The sequence below is a fragment of the Pinus tabuliformis genome, chromosome Q (assembly GCF_031772625.1).
Source record: "Pinus tabuliformis cultivar Carrire ecotype Pingquan chromosome Q, CPIR1, whole genome shotgun sequence".
Classification (NCBI taxonomy): Eukaryota; Viridiplantae; Streptophyta; class Pinopsida; order Pinales; family Pinaceae; genus Pinus; species Pinus tabuliformis.
The window spans coordinates 1188792628-1188809733 of record NC_142296.1 but is presented as its reverse complement, the minus strand read 5'-3'; the positions used below and the strand labels follow the sequence as shown (position 1 = coordinate 1188809733).

General features: G+C 36.6%; 1 protein-coding gene across 1 annotated transcript; it reads left to right on the top strand.

Annotated features, from left to right (window-relative positions):
* The first annotated feature begins 273 nt into the window (after positions 1 to 273).
* LOC149223955 (adenosylhomocysteinase-like) lies at positions 274 to 15944 on the top strand. The gene is made up of 3 exons (XM_089388045.1): positions 274 to 423; positions 15057 to 15597; positions 15742 to 15944. The coding sequence occupies exons 1-3, from the start codon at positions 274 to 276 to the stop codon at positions 15942 to 15944; spliced, it is 894 nt and encodes a 297-aa protein (XP_089244171.1).
* Positions 15945 to 17106: the final 1162 nt, after the last annotated feature.

Sequence of the window (17106 nt, the reverse complement as noted above, 5' to 3'; positions counted from 1 at the left end):
AACCAATTTTAACTTTAACACTCTTTATATATATCTAACCTTTTATATATTGTACACGATAAAAAATTATTTTGTTTCACACTCTTTTTCAAGTCTCTTGAATGTATTTTCCTATGATAGTTCTATGCTTATTATCTTAATATTAAATAAAATAGTAATAAATATAAAAATGCTTTTTTGGGTTGTTCTTAGTTTCCCATACCCGGTTCGATTTCCTATTCTTTCGACTCGCTCAATTGATTCTGCAGGGGAGCCCATAACTAAAGGGGAAAAATGGAGAGCGGTGTGGAGATTTCCAAGAGCCACAAAACTGTTGTCCCTCCTCACCATGACACTGCTAGTGGGGCCACAGGATTTACTCTCAGCATCCATGGCGTGCAGAGTCTGGATCAAAGTGCTCATGCAAAAATACCAAAAGCTCAGGTCCTGTGCACTCCTTTCTCTCGTTTTCACTCTTCAAACACGTCAAATACTTAAATATTTCTAAATGTATGGATCAATTGTAGGACCAAGATATCCAGTTAGCATCCAAATCCCTTAAAAACCTAGTTAAGGAACCTTGACAAACCACAGGAATGTATTTCAAATCTAGGGTTTGTGAATAAATGTACTCTGTTGAAGGATGTTGCCACTTTGATACCAAATTTGTAGGATTTAGGTGTTAAGGCCTTGACTAGGGCTTGTAAAAGCCTAGCCCTATTTATATCAGGAAAATCCTCAAGTTTTCCTACTTGTTCTCCTTCTCATACCTTGACTACACTTTGTAGTCTTGTACACAACTCCTCAACACATAAGCCCCTCAATACATCCGAATTACCCTCTAATGGTAGTGATTTCCAGTGGAATTTGGTGACCGCCCTTTGTATTTTCTTCTTGAATTCTCAACAAAAGTGCAAAATTCCACATTTAGCATAGCCATCGCCTTGTGAGAAGATAATGTAATGATGGGACTATCAAGAATGCACCAGCGACAAACACTCTGCTTATGTTGTAATCATCTATAAGCTGCAATGGTGTTTTGGAACACATGTAGGAAACACCATTCACTGCATAATGGTGTCTCCCATCGATGATGGGGGCTTAGTTTGAGAGGATTATTGTTCGATTAATGTTGATTTTCTCGTAGTGGAAAGATTCCTGTGGATTGGGACGAGTTGCATTGGCTGCCAAGTTCTATCCGTACAACAATAACCATTCAAATTTTGAGAACCTGTTGACTCCAAACTTTGCCCCCAACCTAGATGTAGGCAATATCCTTTAGGTTCTTTCCTAGGTTATCCCTAATGCATACTTGACATTATGGTCTAGGGTTAAAGACTAATTAGTTTGTCACAGATGGAGCTCCTAATAGGAGCTGAAATTTGCACCAGTAACACCAAAAATTACTTGGAAGCCCAAAAAGATTAACCTAATTAGGGAAGGACAATTGAGTGGTTTGTTTTGTAGAGAAATCTTCCTCCTAGGGATATAACATCACCATTGTTTCAGCATAACCAAGGGCCTTGAGCACAGTGGGTTTTATCTTTAAAAGAGAACAAGGAATAACCCTTTGTCAGGATATGGGTGGCTGAACTCTGCCAATTGTAAGGCTCCCAGACTTCCTTTATATAGGGATTTATGATGGTCTCGGTTAGGATCTAGCTCCACAACATAGTCCAACAAAGTAAAGTGTTTGATTTTATCACAGAGAACAAAATGTCCGTTATTAGGAATTTCTCATGAGTGTCATTACCTTTGTCGATTTTGTGGAAAGAATATAAATTACAAAATGTAGAAAGAAAAGTAAACAATAATAAAAGAAGAGGGAAAATGTAGAATTTCAAACTGGATTATTTTTTCCCTAACAAAGTTAAAGTTTTCACATTGGTATGATTTGAATCTTAATCAATATACATTTGTTTTATAAATACTTTCTTTGATGTTATCTGTTTGAATTGATTATGCATCTGTTATAATTGAATTTTTTTATAATTAATTTTTCATTCAATTAATAGTTCTGATTCTTGAATTTTTGTTAAGTGTCTTTATTCTCTACAGTACCTAGCAGTATCTTTAATGTGGCCATGATTTTCAACTCGAGACCTAGATGTAGGAAGTTGGTTGCGTTTGTTTTCAACTGGCTTATTCTTAAGGTCATGGTTGTCTATTTTTTTTCTGGTTTGTCTATTTTTTTTTCTAGTTTGTTTCAGATACTTGCCAAACCTTAAAGAAATTAAGGTTGTGAAACACAAAAGTTCGGAGACCAAGACTGTATTGCTTAAGAGAAAAAGTCCCAAGGGTTTCAACCTTCAAATAACGATTCTAGGACTTTGAAATCTGACTCCATTCATTCTGATGAATACTAGTTGCTTATGTAGGTAAGTAGATGATTGACTAATAAAGTCCAATATATGTAAATGGAACATGGCAAATGTGGGCATTCCAAATGTTGGCCACCATATGTTATAAAAAAATTTGGGACATCTTTGTTTGAAGTTGAATTTTTTTTCCTCCCATACATGTGACCAACAAATTACATGAATTTATTTACACCTTATTTTGTATGGCACTCCGTTTGATGAATGACAAGATATCTTTTCTGATTAGTTATGGATGTGGAATAAAATCCTTTAGTTTTAGAAGCTTTGAGGAAGAGGTTTTGATTTTTTTTTGCTCTTTGATATTTGTACATACTTCTTCTACTCCTTGTTCTTATCTTTATTTATTGTGCACATTTTATGCTTAATACCAAGGCATGTTCTCAACAAAAAGTGTGCAACAATATCATAAATGAAGGATATAGAGAAGACCTTCCCTATTGTGTGTCGGATTCAAAGTGAGTGGTAAACCCTAAACGATGAAGTTCATGGTTGTCTATTTTTTTCTTTTCTAGTTTGTCTTTTTTTTTTTGTCTGGTTTGTTTCAGATACTCGCCAAACCTTAAAGAAATTAAGGTTGTGAAACACAAGAAAGTTCAGAGAGCAAGACTGTATTACCTAAGAGAAAAACTCCCAAGTTTTTCAACCTTCAAATAATGATTCTAGGACTTCAAAATCTGACTCCATTCATTGTTATGAATGCTAGTTGCCTACATAGGTAAGTACATGATTGACCAATGCAATCTAATATATGTAAACGGAAGGTGGAAAATTTTGGCATTGTAAATGTTGGCTACCATATGATATAAAAAAAATTTGGGACATCATTGTGTGAAGTTGAATTTTTTTTTTTCTTTTGAATCAAACCCATACATGTGACCAACAAATTACAAGAATTTATTTACATCTTATTTTTTATGGCACTCTCTGTTTGATGAATGACAAGATATTTTTTCTGATTAGTTATGAATGTGGAATAAAAATCCTTCAGTTTTAGAAGCATTGAGGAAGAAGTTTTGATTTTTTTTTCTCTTTGATATTTGTACATACTTTTGCTCCTTGTTCTTATCTCTATTCATTATACACATTTTATGTTTAATACCAAGGCATGTTCTCAATAAAAAGTGTGCAACAATATCATAAATGAAGGATATAGAGAAGACCTTCCCTATTGTGTGTCAAATTCAAAGTGAGTGGTAAACCCTAAACAATGAAGTTAGCAAATACATATTTTAAATCACTGTTTGAATGTTTTCGAAACTGATATTTGAAAGAAGAATTGTTGGTGGTCAAACTGTTTTTTTACTCAAACATAATATGTTCCTACCACAACTAGCTTTTAGCATAAGAGAGTTTTGACTCTGGAAATTCATAGCTATTTAGACCTCCATGTTATATATGTAGGCTAATCAGGAATTCCTTGTTCATTATTCTCTCTATGTATATTTTTTCATATTTTTTAATCTACATGTCTAGCGCAATATTGTAATTACCTAAGAGAAAAACTCCTGAGGTTTTCAACCTTCAAATAATGATTCTAGGACTTCGAAATCTGACTCCATTCATTGTTATGAATGCTAGTTGCTTATGTAGGTAAGTAGATGATTGACCAATGCAGTCCAATATATGTAAACAGAAGGTGGAAAATGTGGGCATTGCAAATGTTGGCCACCATATGATATAAAAAAAATTGGGACATCATTGTTTGAAGTTGATTTTTTTCTTTTGAATTGAACCCATACAAGTGATCAACAAATTACATGAATTTATTTACATCTTATTTTGTATGGCACTCTCTGTTTGATGAATGACAAGATATTTTTTCTGATTAGTTATGAATGTGGAATAAAAATCCTTCAGTTTTAGAAGCTTTGAGGAAGAGGTTTTGATTTTGATTTTTTTTGTCTTTGATATTTGTACATACTTCTGCTCCTTGTTCTTATCTTTGTTCATTGTACACATTTTATGTTTAATACCAAGGCATGTTCTCAACAAAAAGTGTGCAACAATATCATAAACGAAGGATATAGAGAAGACCTTCCCTATTGTGTGTCGGATTCAAAGTGAGTGGTAAACCCTAAATGATGAAGTTAGAAAATACATCTTTTAAATCACTATTTGAATGTTTTCGAAACCGATATTTGAAAGAAGAATTGGTGGTCAAACTATTTTTTTACTCAAACATAATATGTTCCTACCAGAACTGGCTTTTAGCGTAAGAGAGTTTTGACTCTGGCAATTCATATCTATTTAGACTTCCATGTTATATATGTAGGGTAATCAGGAATTCCTTGTTCATTATTCTCTTTGTGTAGATTTTTTCATTTTTTTTAATCTACATGTCTAGCAAAATATTGTAAATAGAGAGCTTGAGTCTCAGGGTTGTTGAAAAGTGTAACTAGGTTCAGTTTTCATAATGACATGTGTAATTGTGATTTTATGTAATTGATGTAAAGAAGAAAATAAAATTATTTTTGTAATGCCTGAATCATGGGTTTCATGATCAAGAAATTTTATTTTAGTTAAGGTTCCCATTGTGAGCCTATAGGTTTTGTCATGAAGTCATAAAAGTCAAATTGAGTCAATGTCATGTATGAATGACCCTTCTTGGGCATGTTACATTTGTATATGAGTCAATGAAAAAGTAAAAAAGCCCTCTAAGACCAAGCTCAAGCTCCTCCAAGAAGTCGACCTCAAGATGATCTCCAAAACGCATGTCGGCCTAGTCTCCAAATCAAGTCGGCTTATTTACATGAGAAAACTACTATAAATAGGGCAGCTCAGCCTCATTTGAGATAGATTTTCGGTGAAGGTCTGAAGCAAGGAAGAAGTGTGAAAAGGTCAAGGAAGATAGCCTCATAGCCAGTGAGAATAAGGAAGGAAAAGTGAAGTTGTTTGGGTTTGTTTTAGGGCTGAAATCCTCCACACGTGTGAAGAATCTATGCTGTCAAAACTGTAGAAAGAGCTGAAGTATCACAGTCATACTTGAAGGTCGAATCTAGGAGGAAGTTAAGGTGAATCTCAAGTAGAGCTTGAAAAAAAGATGTCTCCTTCTAGAGCGAAGAAGATTAAGGGTCAAAGTTGGTAAAATCACATGTGCTAGGGTTTTTGAAATAGGGCCTAGAAGTGCAGTGTTGAACCAAGGGGTTAGGAATAGTTTGCAGAGTGCCAGTGAGGGACAACTCAAGGAAAGGATAGGCTCTGGTGTCTGTCTATTGCCCCTGCGAAGCAATCCAAGAAGCGTGGGAGTGTTGAGAAATATAAGCAATTGAAACCCACTAAGAAAAGTTCAAATTCAGGGACAAAGCACTAGAAGGATTTAAACAATTGCAATGTTAAATCAATTTCAAGTAAGAGGCAGGAGGATTGAAGAATTGTACTGTGAATCCTCAATCTGGGGGAATTTTTACCAATTCTGTTAGGAAGATGCCAATTTCACTTCACAAGCTCCATTATACTGCCAATAGGGCACAATATGAGGAGCTGAAGAAAAAAGCCTTTTTTCCTTATAGACAAGGCTTTTTGCCTTATAGACAGGGTCTTCTTGGGTATTTGGGCTTCACGTCTAAAGGTTCTCCCCAAAACGTGGATCTGGAGTAGGGCACAGTGCCCATTCTCAGTAATGAATGGTTTTTGCCTATTTTCTTTTGTAATTTCCAGATTGAAAATTTGTTTCCAAGTCTTTTTATGTTTTCATTTATGTGCAAGCCATTCAGGGCCAGTGGATTTTTATTTCTTGAAAATATGGCAATTAGGCCACATAGAATAAGGTAACATTCGACCTAAAATATTCATTTCATGTGCTACTACTAGATAGACAATGTGTGGAGCTTGGTTAAAATGAGGACTACTGAAGATTCTACTGCTAGAATAGTGGGGAAGTTGTCAAAATCTATCATTTTTAAGAAATTCAGAGGTAGTGGTGTGCAATGTGTTCAAAGATAAAAATTGTGAAGGAAATCTGGGAGAGAAATCAAAGCTACTGATTGGTAGCATGAGATTTCCATTCATTGGAGAAACTCTCGAAAATATTTCTCCATTCAAGACCTCTGATGGTGGTCCCTTCCTTCAAAAAAGAATTTCATGGTATCAAATTTAGTTATCTATAGTTCTACATTGTTTCACCCATATTAGTTTTTTGTTTTTAAATTTATTTATTCATGTTGTTGTGCATTTGAGATATAATGAAAATATTTCTTGGGTATTGAATTAATGAACATGTATGGAAACATATTCAAAATCCACATATTTGGGAATCCTACCATCATAATGGCTAGTGTAGTGTAGTGTAGTGACTATAGTTTGCAATAAAATTAGCTATCCATCCTTACTTCCTTGGAGGCATGTGTTGTGACTTTATATCCCAACTTCATTGGAGACCTACATTGTGACTTCATATATTGCACATTTGTAGTAGTGGAAAGTAATCATAGGAAGAAGGAGAAGGTTATTATTGTGGAATGGACTCCCAACATAGGGATACTACATTGTAGTAGTAAGACCTGTAATTCTTATGAGCATCACATAGGTAACAACCACAAACCAAAGAGGGCCCACAAGGCAAGACACCAAAAGTACTTAGTGATGTTAATGGCAGAGTGATGGAGGATGCTATAACATTGGGGACCTCCACTCCAAAGGAATCGAATTGCATCTAAGCATCTTAAAGAAAGAATGTGTAAATCTAAATGTATGATTTAGATCTCATGCACTGGTCCTGCTTACGCTTGTGGCGGGGAGGATGCTAATTTGATTTAGCAAAAGCTTTGCAATGTCACAATTGTATTTTCCCTGAGAAAGGATTGTGCAAAACTAAATGTAGGATCTAGATCTGAAGCAATTGCCCTAGCTTCTTATATGAAGGGAGATAGCTATTTCGATTTAGCAATAGCTTTGCAACATCAAAATGAATTTTCCTTTAGAAAAGATTGTGGGGAACTAGATGTAGGATCTAGATCTGATGCACTTGCTCTACTTGCTTATTTGGTATTTGCAGGAGAGAAGGTTATTTGATTCAGAGAAGGCTCATTGATTTTGCAACGGCTGGTGAGCCCCAATATTGCAGCAATAATGCTGCAAATCCTGAGACTCCCTTCTTTAATTTTATCAACCTTGTAGTTCGTAACAAACTTGGAAGCGACAGTGTTGTATGCACAAGTACTAGCTCTTGTCGCAACTGTCACTTGGTTAGCTGGAACAAGTCCGCTAGGAGCTTAATCCAACTTCTATGAACTCATAGAAGAAACTTTTTAACTGATGGATGAAAGCTAACTCAAAGGAAGCTAATCTACTTGCGGAAAGAAACTGAAAGCCAAAAAGAAACACAAACCCTAGCAAACCCTAACTCTACCAGCTAGTCCTACTGATGCAAGAAGGAAGATGCAAGCTACTAAATGAGATGGCATTGACTTCTAAGAAGACAAAATGAATGTATCTAAGCTATGTCTACAACAGAATCTGAAAGAACCATCTTTTTGTATTTTTGAATAAGTTGTCACAATTATCATGCATGCAATTTAACTATTTTTGACTGTGCAGAGGTGGATTGGTGAGAGGAAATGCTTGGAAGAGGTCCAGAAGGTTCAGAGAGGGCCTAAGGGGTCCCTAACACCCTTCTAGAGAGTTTCACAGAGTTTGGCTATCAAGAAACCTCATTTGTGAGCTTCTACAGGAAGTATGCAGGGGTTCTACAGGATGTTTCAGCAATTTCTACAGGATGTTCAGAAATTTCTACAGGATGTTTAAAAATTGGATTTTGGAGGATGGGTGAGTGAGGGAAGATGCATGAATGGATATGGAGGTAGGATAGGGGTCTAAAGTGGCCCAGGGACTGGTGGATGGAGTGGTGAGAAGGTGTATATAGCTAAGTTGGCTCAAAGAAGGCTGAAACAATGATGTACAAAAACTAGGGTTATGTGAGCAAATGTGGCAAATGTGAGGTAAGGATTCTAAGTAGAGAGTGGATGGTTCTGATGGAGAATAAGCAGATGAAGGAGTGGTACAGGTGCTCTGCAAGTCGTTTTTCCAATCTGAACCAACAAAGACTTGTAAATTCAAAGACCTAGTTACGTTGACCTAATTTGCTAGCTGTCAGTAAAGAGAATGAACAGAAGTGTGACCTGCAATGAAACCATGTATTTTAACTCATGCAAATAAGCAAACGAAAGTCTAAACTTGTAACCAACTTATACACATGAAGATCAAACACTAGTGATTGCATGGCAAAGCAAAATCAGCGTTTTTGTGGGCAGCAAAGTCATCCTAGTCACAGCTCCTGATCCCACTGAGGGAGAGGTGAAACCGCAGATGTTTGTTGGCCATTTTCTTGAAGATTTTTCTGTTCACAACCTATCAACTAAATCTGAGCATGAAAAGATATTTTACTCATCAAAAACAACCTAAATAATAAAACAAGGTTTAAATCTAAATAACAGATTTTATTCTAAGAATGCAGCAAAGACACATGAAAGTAAACAAAGGAGGTACTGGGAACTTGAGATGGGTCCAACCCCAAGAGCTACAGCCTCCTAAGAGAGATTTAGAGCTGGTGCAAAGCTAGATTCATCTTTATTGATCAAAAGAAATGTTACATTCCAAAAACTATCCACAAGGAGAACTTGAAAATGTGTTGAAAGCAAAGCTAATCTACTGCCTAAAAATCGAACTACAAAATGACTACAAAATGAATACAAAATGACTAACTCCTGGCTAACCAAAATGAGGCCCTAAGCCTTCTTATTTATACAAATTGAGGACCCCAACAGTCCTCCTAAACTTTAGGGACAAAAGCCCAAAACTTGTAGTTAACATCAGTCCTACTTGACTTGCTTGGCTGCCCTTGTGATAATTGATTTGGTGGCCCTTGAACTCCGAGCTGATGGTGGAGAATTCGAGGTAAGGGCCCATAAATGAAGGGAACACCTTCCTAAAAATCCCCTCCACGAATTTGGCTGCCAAGTGCTCATTTCAACCCTTGATTTTGTCTCCAAATTGACCAAAAAGACTACACAAAGCACACATTAGACTTCCTGGCATAATGACTAACCCAATTCACTCTATTAGCATAAATATAATAAAAAACATGCAATAAAATAATGAGAATTGTGGATTAAGTCAAATTAGGAGGTTGAATGAGCCCATATAATTATCCATTTTTGGGGCTCATCAACGGCTTTGTAGGATCACAAGTGCATCCAGTATCAGTTTCTGGAAAAAGAAAATAAAAATTAAAGAGTTAAAACTATACACCCAATAGAGGGATGCAAGTGAGTCTGCTTCTGGCTAAAGCCCAGAATTGGGAAGCAAGTATGGGAGGAAAAAATCATAAACCCAATACAAAGAATGGAGAAACGTATAACGAAAACACACCTCAACATGAAAAAGACCAGTATTAGAGCTAATAACATAAACCCAATACGGAGAAAAGAAAACCCAGTACAGAGAAGAGAAAACACTTATGCAGAAAGCATGCCTAAAGACCAGTATTAGAGAGCTAAAAGCATAAACCGAAATGAAAAAATATACCTAAAGGCTTGTAGTGAAGCTAAACCATACACCCAACACAAAATGGCACAAAAATCACAACAAAAACACCAGGAAGGCATCTAGGAAGGCCAAGGGGAAGTCTTGGCAAGGAACCCAAGAAGGCTTAAATAGAAAATGTTTATGCAAATTTCCACGGTATCATACAAGGGAGGGAGTTTCCTAGTCTAATATCAAGTAGAAAAAATGTGTGGAATTGTCCAACTAACAGCTGGGAAGTAGCAGAGACTGTTAATAATAATCATAAAGTGGACCTTAAAACTATGAAAAGGAAAAGTAGGTAGAAGGTGGTGCACAAGGAGCCAGTGTAGTTTAGCCATTAAACTATTTGCAAGCTTATTATTATTATTTTATTTGGGGTATATACCCATTATAAACTTTCTTCATAAGATTAGTCTACTTATTTATAAAAATTCTTCATAGGATTAATCTGCTTATTTATTTATAGGAAGCTAGGCAAGAGGAAACTCGTGTGTTTTGTGTATATGGAATACCTGGCATTGGAAAGACGACATTGCTAAAACAGGTCTACAATTTCTGGAAGCCTTTCCAAAGTTGGATTGAAGATGTGATTTGGCTCACAGCCTCTCGAACCTATCAAATTTCAGACTTACACAGTCAGATTGTTGAGACAATCAATTTAGACCTCTCAGGCTTTTCTAGTCATAATACCCAGAAGATGATATTCTCTCAAACACTTTTCATAGAAAATTTCTTTTGATATTAGACGACGTGTGGACTCCCCTGGATCTACTAGAAGAGTTAGGTGTCAGGGAAGGTTGTCGTCGTAGCATCGTTTTATTCTCTACATGCAACAGAGATCTGGCATTAATGGAGGCATACAGGACACTGGAATTGGAGCCCTTGTCTATGGAAGAAGGTCAAGAACTATTTGAAATTAGCTTTCAAAGGAAACGATGTTCCAGAGGAGTTAAAGGAATGTTCCCAAAATATTGCAGACAAGTGCGAAGGTTTTCCCTTAGCCATAATTGTATTGGTTAAATCAACGATTGGGAAAACGACTATAGATGATTGGAATAATTATTTATCTCTCATAAAAAGTGAGGATCCTTTTTTTTGAGATATTCATCCCCATGTTCATAAAGATCTATATTTGCCACTAAAATGGAGCTATGACGATTTGTCCAATTCAAACTTGTAAACTTTTTTTCTCTATTGTGCCATGTTTTTAGAAGATGAAGAAATTGATGTGGTTGTCTTGATGAAAATGTGGATTGTTGAAGGCCTTGTCAAGAGAGGATATGCTACCTATTCAATGGACATGGTCACTGCGCGTAGCTACTCAAGGCATCAAATTATTGTTTGTTCGTTGATAAGCAGCTCATTGGCAATGTTAAAAAAACAAAGAATGTGTGGAAACTGAAGCACATAAGAGTGTCGCATGTTATTCTTTACAGATGCACAAAGTTGGGATTGCAAGAGAATATTTCTACGCCAGAATCAAATTGAAGATCTACCAAATGATTTCGGTGGCTCAAAAGTTGTAAGTTTAAACTTGTCCAAAAATCCATTATCTGGTCATGTTCCACAAAGCTTTTTCCACGGCCTCACATATCTGCAGGTTCTTGATCTCTCCAACACCAGTATGGTGTCAGTGCCAACATCTCTTAGTCAACTCACATGTCTAGAGTTTCTCTCATTGAGTCGTACTCACATTTGCGATTTCCCTCCAGCCATATGCAATCTTCCACGACTTCAATTTTTAGATCTTTCCTTCTGCTATATAAGATCCCTGCCTCCCGCCATATGCAATCTTTCAAGGCTTCAAGATCTTAACCTACTGGGCTTAGAAAACTTGGTGATTCCACTGCAGATATCTCAACTCACTTCACTGAAAAAGCTACAGTTGCATTCAGAAAGTTCAGAGCCTTTAAAGGATCTCACACGTCTAACAGAGCTCACTCTAACTATAATGCCAAGGACCGAAGAGAATGAAATAGGTATGGATTTAGGAACCTTGTTGGAAATTAGGCACTTATCCTTGGAGTATAATGCACATCTTCTACAAGAGTTGAGCATGCATCTTCCCCGCAGTATGCAAAATATGAAGAAACTGCAAACTCTCAGGTTGATCAGCTACAAGGGAGTAAACTTACCAGACTGGATTTGTGAGTTTCAATGACTACAGAGAACAAAATTGTTTGGGTGTGATCAAATGATAGAATTTCCTTCATTGGAGACATTACCAAAGTTAAAGTTTCTCAAAGTAAAAGCATGCACACAGGTGAGGGACCTCACATAAAGGCCAAATGGATTTCCAATGCTAGAGAGGGTGGATTTGGTATCCATGTCCTACTTACAAAGTATGGTGGGGTCATTCACTACCCTTCGTGTCCTTAAGATTAAGGATTGCCCAATGTTGAGGAGGTTAGGTATGGACATGCAAAGCTTAGGGAATTTAACAATATTAATGGGGGAATGTGATTGGTGGGAACAAACAATTTGGGACGATTATGGAATGACAAGAGCACGCCTGGAACAAATATTTAGAGTTTTGTGAACCTCTAATATTGTGATGTTTTATTTGTCTTTAGAGCTTTGCTAATATTGTGATGTTTTATTTGTATTTACATCTTTGTGAACTCGTAATATTATTAGTGTTTTATTTGTATTTAGACCTCTATCACCACGTAATATTATGGTGATGTTTCATTTGTATTTAGAGCTTTGTGAACTCGTAATATTATTGTAATGTTTTATTTGTATTTAGAACTCTGTGAATGAGTAATATTATTGTGATGTTTGAAGTGGTAATATTATTGTGATGTTTTATTTGTATCTAAAGCTTTCTGAACTGGTAATATTTTTGAGATGATTTATTTGTATCTAAAGCTAAGTTCTGAACTGATAATATTCTTGTGATGCTTTATTACTGGACTATGCAAATTTTGGCCTGAGTGGGTGCAAAATTCTTGGCATGTGTCACTTTGTTGATGCCCAACCATGTATACACTGAGAATCAAACCTGGGTTAGTTGGGGTAGACTCACATCAAGCTTCTGCTAGACCACAACCCAACCTACATAAACTAAAGCACACTTACTAGAGGTCATGCCTGTTGTTATTGAAATTGATGTTGCACAAAGATGGAAGCTAAACTTATATGGGAAGTGGTGTACATATCTAATTTAGGTGCAACTTTATTCAGAGGTTATAGATCCAAATCAGCTCATGTCTTTCTTTGTTCCGAGCTTTTAGTTGAGTGAATTTTCCATGCAACCTCCTCCTGCCATAAAATCGTAATGCACTTGTTACTTAGATTTCATCCTTTTTCTTCATTTCTTGTGTATTGTGTTATCTTTCTACTTGTACAATGTATGAATTACATTAAAGAATAACCTCCCTTACAATTAACAAGGATTTTTGGGGGCTCCATTTTAGACATTAATAGAATTTATATGATCTTGATTTTATAGGTCAAACATGTTGTCGTTTCACCACCAGAGAGGTTTGGTGTGCCCCAGTGTGCTATAAGATACTCTAAATTTTGCAGTATGAATGTCAATTAGAATAGTTATTTGGACATTTTCTTTTTACATTTGAAGTTTCTATAATCTCTCATAGGAAAACTAAGTTTTCAAAGCCTGCATTTATGGTTTTATATATCCTCTGATATCTGGCGGAATTGCTTTCTATTTTTAAAATATAGATTAGTAGAAACCCTCCTATCTTGACAACAACTCTTGCAATTACCCATTTAATTACAAATGACAGAACTTGAAACTTTCCCGAGTGTTAAGAAGATTATCATCAAGCCTCATACTGATAAGTGGGTGTTCCTTGACACCAACAGTGGCATCATTGTTCTTGCATAAGGATGTCTGATGAACTTGGGTTGTGCAACTGGCCACCCAAGTTTTGTCATGTCTTGCTCCTTTACAAACTAGGTAAATATTTCTAATGCCCTGCAACCATTGCTTGTACATACTAGATTTCTTAGGCATACCAATCCCTTGATTATATTGTTGCGTATGATCCATTTCTATTTGCCAGAAATCCCCATTCCCTGTACCTAGCCCCGTTACATTAAAACTCATGCAACATATGGTGGAGTGGGTCATGCATGTCATAGTAGTGTCCAATTTCACCAATTAATGTCATAGCCATGCTCTCTGTGATTTTTCATAAACATTATGTTATTTTTTAATAGATGTTTTCAGTTGGGCGTGGTGGGGATGTTGAGATCTCATCTAGAGTTTTTGAAATGGGATATTGCTTATATGTTGTGATTTGGATTTGGATTCTTGCCTCATTTCTTTGTTTCTTGCTGTTTTTTAATAGATGTTTTCAGGTAGATGCGTGATTTTTGAGATCTGGTCAGGGTGCTTTGAAGTAGGATCTTGTCTAGGTGTTGTGGTTTGGATTTGAAATTTGTTCTCATTTATTTTTGAACTCACACTTTTCTGGTGGGTTTGTTGTTGTTTAGATCTTGTCAGGGTGTTTGAGATGTGGAATCTTGATTAGCTGTTGTGTTTTTGGTTCTAACAATGAGTTTTGTGTTTGTTTTAAAGCAGTTAGGATCTCATCATCAAACTGTTATATAGATTTATAGTATAATATGGTAAATTTCAGACCGCTATTTATCATTTTTGACAGTATTATCTTATATTTGTTTAGAGCATTAGGAAGTATCTTAATCTTAATGCTAATCTTAATCATGTGATACCAGCTTCTTGATGTTGGATCTGATATGGCCTTGGGGGCATTTTGGTCTCATTCATGATGTTATGAGTTGCACTACTCTTGTTAGTTGCCTTGATTCTTCGGTGTCATTTAGATCACATCATGATGCTTTTTCTATAGTTAGCTTTCATTGCATTACATTTTAGGATTCACTAGTTTCCACTACAATAGAAAAACAAACTGATTTTCAGGGTGCTAAACCAATGTGAGTTCATGGTGGGTGTAGAAGCATCTTCATATTTAAAATCAAGGACCTTTACATATATTCAATTATCTGACTATGATGGGTTAATATTAGATAAGGTTTTGAAAGCTAATTGGACTTGTATTGATGTTTTGAATTATTGTGAAATTATAGATCCAGGGCCAGATTTCTCAGATCTTTTTTTTCTTCAAATTTTTTCTATTTGAGATGTAGTTTGTGTTGATTTTGATTCTCTTTCTTCTTTTGCAGTTTGAAAACTTGTATGGATGTAGGAACTCTCTCCCAGATAGTCTTATGAGAGCCACATATGTCATGATTGTTGGTAAGGTTGTTGTTGTTTGTGGGTTTGGAGATGTTGGCAAGGGTTGTGCTGCAACCTTGAAAGTTGTTGGAGCTAGGGTCATTGTTATAGAGATTGATCCTATCTGTGCCCTACAAGCACTTATGGAAGGCCTTCCTGTTCTCACCCTTGAGGATGTAGTTAGCACTACTGATATCTTTGTGACAACCACTGGCAACAAGGACATCATCATTGTAGATCACATGAGGAAAATGAAGAACAATGCCATTGTTTGTAACATCAGTCACTTTGACAACGAGATTGATATGCAAGGCCTTGAAACTTTCCCTGTTGTTAAGAAGATTACCATCAAATCTAAAACTGATAGGTGGGTGTTCCCTGACACCAACAGTGGCATCATTGTTCTTTCAGATGTACGTCTGATGAACTTAGGCTGTGAAATTAGCCACCCAAGTTTTGTCATGTCTTGCTCCTTTACAAACCAGGTAAATATTTCTAATTCCCTGCAACCATTGCTTGTACATACTAGATTGCTCAGGCATACCAATCCCTTGATTATATTGTTGCGTATGATCCATTGCTACATATGTGTATGTTCCATAAATGGTGCATAATATCTACGTTTTGTTGTAGGAGCTCAGTTAGAGCTTTGGAATGAGAAGAAATCAAGGAAGTATGAGATGGTCTTTGTGCTACATAAGCATCTAGATGAGAAGGTGGCTGCTCTGCACTCACCCAAGTTGGGTGCCAAGATAACAAAGTTTTCTCCTGATCAGGCAGAGTATATCAATGTTCTTTTTGAGGGACCTTACAAGCGTGGTCACTACCGATACTAAAAAGATCTGACATTTGGGATGGCTTGTTGAATGAGTAGCAAATGTCCTCGTTGTTTGTAAATAAAAGAAACTATAGCATTTATTTTTTGCAGCTCCATTGTTTTAAGGGACCTTACAAGCTGGTGAGCTCCAGTATTGTAGCAATAATGCTACAACTCCTGGGGCTTCCTGTCTCTCATTTTATCAACCCGGTAGTTCGTACAAACTTGGAAGCGACGGTGCTATATGCACAAGTACTAGCTCTTGTCGCAGCTGTCACTTGGTCAGCTGGCACAAGTCCGCTAGGGCTCAAGCCAACTTCTATAGGCTCTCAGAAGAAGCTTGCTAATTGATGGACGAAATCTATTCTCAAAGGAAAACTACTCTACTTGACAAAATGGACTGAAAGCAAATCAAAGCATGTAAACCTAGGAAACCCTAATTTAACTAGTCTAACCTCTATAATGCAAAAAATGTGAATGAAACTTCTACCAATGCTGCTGTTACCTCTAATAAGTGCAAATGCATGGATCTAAACTACTTGCATCATGAAAGATATGTTTTTGTATTTTTCCCTTAAGTGTGTGGAATGATTGTGATTTTGTGCTAACTAGGGTTTGATAGTGCAGATGGGATGGAGAAGGAAGGAAAGCGTGGGACAAGTTGGGGAGGCTAGGAGAGGTCCCTAGGGATCCTTAGCATCCATCCACAGAGGTTCCTCACATTCAGAAGCTCGGCAACCGAGTGAGTGGCCTCCTACAGGAAGTCTGCAGGGGATCCTACAGGATACTCTGGTTTCTACAGGATGTCTACAAACGGCTACAGGATGACCTACCGTGAGTGTTTGGCGTGATGGAGGAGTGATGAAATGGTAGGGGGAGATGTGTAAGGTAGGAATAAGGCTGGTGATGGCTCAGAAGCTGGAAAATCAGATGAGGGAAGAGTGTATGCAATGGTTTGATGATTGGAAGGATGGAACCAACGAAAGTTGAAGGAGATGGAGCTATGTGGGAAATGAGAGAGTTGGAGGGTAAATGAGTGAGACAGAGGTTAAATAGAACTTGAGGAGATGATGAAGGTGCCCTGCATATTGTTTACAACTGAACCAACAAGGACATGCAAGAAAACAAAGATCTAGTTATGAAACCTATGACCTAATTACTTTACTCTAATCTGACCTAAC

What these genes read in the sequence shown, in the direction of transcription:
- LOC149223955 (XM_089388045.1), top strand. Translation starts at nt 274, where the DNA reads ATGGAGAGCGGTGTGGAGATTTCCAAGAGCCACAAAACTGTTGTCCCT. An exon ending in CAAAAATACCAAAAGCTCAG is followed by an intron (nt 424 to 15,056) that starts GTCCTGTGCACT and finishes CTTCTTTTGCAG; the next exon opens with TTTGAAAACTTGTATGGATG. An exon ending in CTCCTTTACAAACCAGGTAA is followed by an intron (nt 15,598 to 15,741) that starts ATATTTCTAATT and finishes GTTTTGTTGTAG; the next exon opens with GAGCTCAGTTAGAGCTTTGG.